Here is a 2922-nt window from a genome sequence, read left to right on the forward strand (position 1 = left end):
TAATCATTTAAATCTCACTTTTTAGTAACAATACATACATATACATATATATATATATATATATATATATATATATATATGTGTGTGTGTGTGTGTGTTTTCTTTTTTTTAAATTTGTGTATAAGATTAATTATATGAAATGACAAATAAACTTATATAATAATTTAAAATTATACATAAATTAAGGACATTATGTTATTTTAGGCGGGACGGAAAATATTTACGCCACCCCCATTCTAGAAGTGTTTTCGGGGAGATTTTAATCTCCATCCTGCGATGAAAAAATTCCTCATTTTTTGGATCTCAAACGGAAAATTCCCACAGATATTGCTCCTATCTGAAGTAAGTTGACATCCCTACCGGAGGCCCTCGTTAGCTTTACCCTTAATTAAATAGAATAATGTTTTATACACTAAATATTTTTGTAAATTAAAATGTCTCATATATTTACAAAAATAAATCCATGTTCAGGTAGATTAATACATACAATATGTTTTTGTTAATTATAATATTTGATGAGATCCACTTTTTATTTATAGTTTTGAAAGTTATTTTAAAGATAAGTTGAACCTGTTCAACTATCGTTTTATTTTATTTTTTTATGGGTTTTATTTTTCTTTTTAAATAATTAAATTGACTTTAATAAAAAATTAAGTTTACCTTTGAAAAAAGTGACCATAGAAATTGAACCAAAATAACATTAAGAGAAAAGCTAACATGTGCCCCAAGGGCACAAGTTAATGAGATATTTATAAAAATATTTTTTTGGAATACGTGCATTCAATGTATCGAAACTTTAAATATGACTTTATTGTATTTAATTACCCTTAATTTTTTCTAATTATAGTATTCTTAACCTATAAAGTTTGAGATTAATCTATAATTATTTACTATTACAATAAATTACATCAAAATCAACGTTATATGAAAGTTCATTTTGACGTTAATCTATGAAGCCCAAACTCGGACACGGATACGGGACACGACACAGACACGAGGACACAGCTAATGTAAAAAACATAGGACACGAACATGGCTATATATATTTTATATATTAATAAATTAATGGAATTTATGAACATAATTTATAAAGAGTCTAAAATGAGAACCAAAATTTATGTATAATTAAACTCAACACTCTCAATCAACAAAAAATAATAATTTAAATTGAGTACTTTCAATTAAGAATGAAGAAAGAATGAGTATCGGAAGAAGAGTGGACTACAGATGGTGGCGACAGTGGGATACCGACATGCGGTAAAGATAAAAACAATCGAAGAAGCTGAAAATAAACAGAGAAGATCAAAAAACAAGGAATACGAAGTGTTTTTATAGTGGGAGAAATGGAATGTGAAAGGTAAAAAAAAATTATTTTTTAAAACTCTGAGAATTTGAGAGGTTGATGTGTCCGTTATTTGAAATAGTATGTCGTATCCGTGCCCGTTACATTATAATTATTTTTTTCGTTAGGCACTTCAAAAAAAAGTGTCGGATATGTGTCGTACGAGTGTCGTATGCATGTCGGTGTCCGATATGTGTCCGGTGCGGGAACACGCCTTCTGATTAACGTGTCGACGCTTCATAGACGTTAATCTTTAGATATCTTGATGATATGGTAAATCATTATAGATTTCTCTCTTTTCTTAAAATAAATTAATAAATATTAATATTTTATAATATTAAAAAAAATTATTTTTAAAATTGGAAAAGAAGCATGCTTGACAATACATTGTGCTATAAATTAATATCGACATAAGCCTTGTATGTATTATACATCTAGCTATGGAATATCCAAACTCAACTACCTTCAAAATTTCAGTATTGATAATCATTTTACTAGGAGTTAAGGCTACAGGTTTCGATTTGAATCCTGTGCTTAGGGTAACCGTAGTAATTAGGAATGATATCCCTCCACATCCAACTCCTCTAGATCTCACCGTTCATTGTAAATCAAAACAAGATGATCTCGGATTTCACACACTCAAGTTTGGAGAAACTTTCATGTTTCGATTTCGCCCATCTCCGTTTCCGAAAATTGTTCAAACTTTATACTTCTGTAGCTTTACATGGCCAGGAAACGTTTATCTTCACTATCTTGATGTTTACAATCAAGGCGTAGATAACTGCAGAAATTGCACTTGGAGAATACACACCAATGGTGGTTGTACCGATTATAGAGGATACGAGCAATGTCATAACTGGAAAGGTGTTGCACTAATGGATGCAAATAATACTTCTATCATGTAATTTCTTATGTTTTATGTCATTCAAATAATACAAGTATGATATTTTTAGAATTTAATTGTTATGTACGGACAGTTTTACACCGTTATTGAATCGTGATCGTTAAATGCTTATTAAAATTTAATTTTTATTTTAATTATTTGCAATATAATATTTATGAATGATTGTGATACACTGACCGTGTAAATTTTTTTACACCGACAGTGCATAGTAATTAATTTCTTTTATCTATCTATATTAATAAATTTTGGTTTAATATGGAATTGCGGAGTGTCAATATTTCTATGAATAATAGAAAAAGAATTTTTTTAAACGATTGGATAAAGAGAAAAAGGGATATGCACTGACAGTGTAAAATATTTTTACACTGTCAACCAATCACAACCATTTATCTAATTAAAACATAATTTTAATTTAAAAAATTAATATGACATGGCAAATGTAAGAATTTTGATTAATAATATGTGTAAAGTTAGTTTACAGTGCACTACCTTTAAACTCTTTTATTATTATTTGTTTTTCATTTTTAATGAATTTTATTTTATATAGAATTGTGACTTTTATTGTAGTTTACAATTCTCTATATGGTGATTTATATTTTTGTTTTATGATATTACAATATTAAGATTTTCTCTCTAATTAACACCTCATAGACTAGGGGTGACAATTTCCATATCC

General features: G+C 28.1%; 1 protein-coding gene across 1 annotated transcript; it reads left to right on the forward strand.

The window, feature by feature from the left end:
* The first annotated feature begins 1782 nt into the window (after positions 1-1782).
* LOC131611063 (S-protein homolog 29-like) lies at positions 1783-2247 on the forward strand. Its single transcript, XM_058883188.1, has one exon. The coding sequence runs from the start codon at positions 1783-1785 to the stop codon at positions 2245-2247; it is 465 nt and encodes a 154-aa protein (XP_058739171.1).
* Positions 2248-2922: the final 675 nt, after the last annotated feature.

The sequence above is a fragment of the Vicia villosa genome, linkage group LG6 (genome assembly GCF_029867415.1).
Source record: "Vicia villosa cultivar HV-30 ecotype Madison, WI linkage group LG6, Vvil1.0, whole genome shotgun sequence".
In the NCBI taxonomy this organism is placed as follows: domain Eukaryota; kingdom Viridiplantae; phylum Streptophyta; class Magnoliopsida; order Fabales; family Fabaceae; genus Vicia; species Vicia villosa.

What these genes read in the sequence shown, in the direction of transcription:
- LOC131611063 (XM_058883188.1), top strand. Translation starts at nt 1,783, where the DNA reads ATGGAATATCCAAACTCAACTACCTTCAAAATTTCAGTATTGATAATC.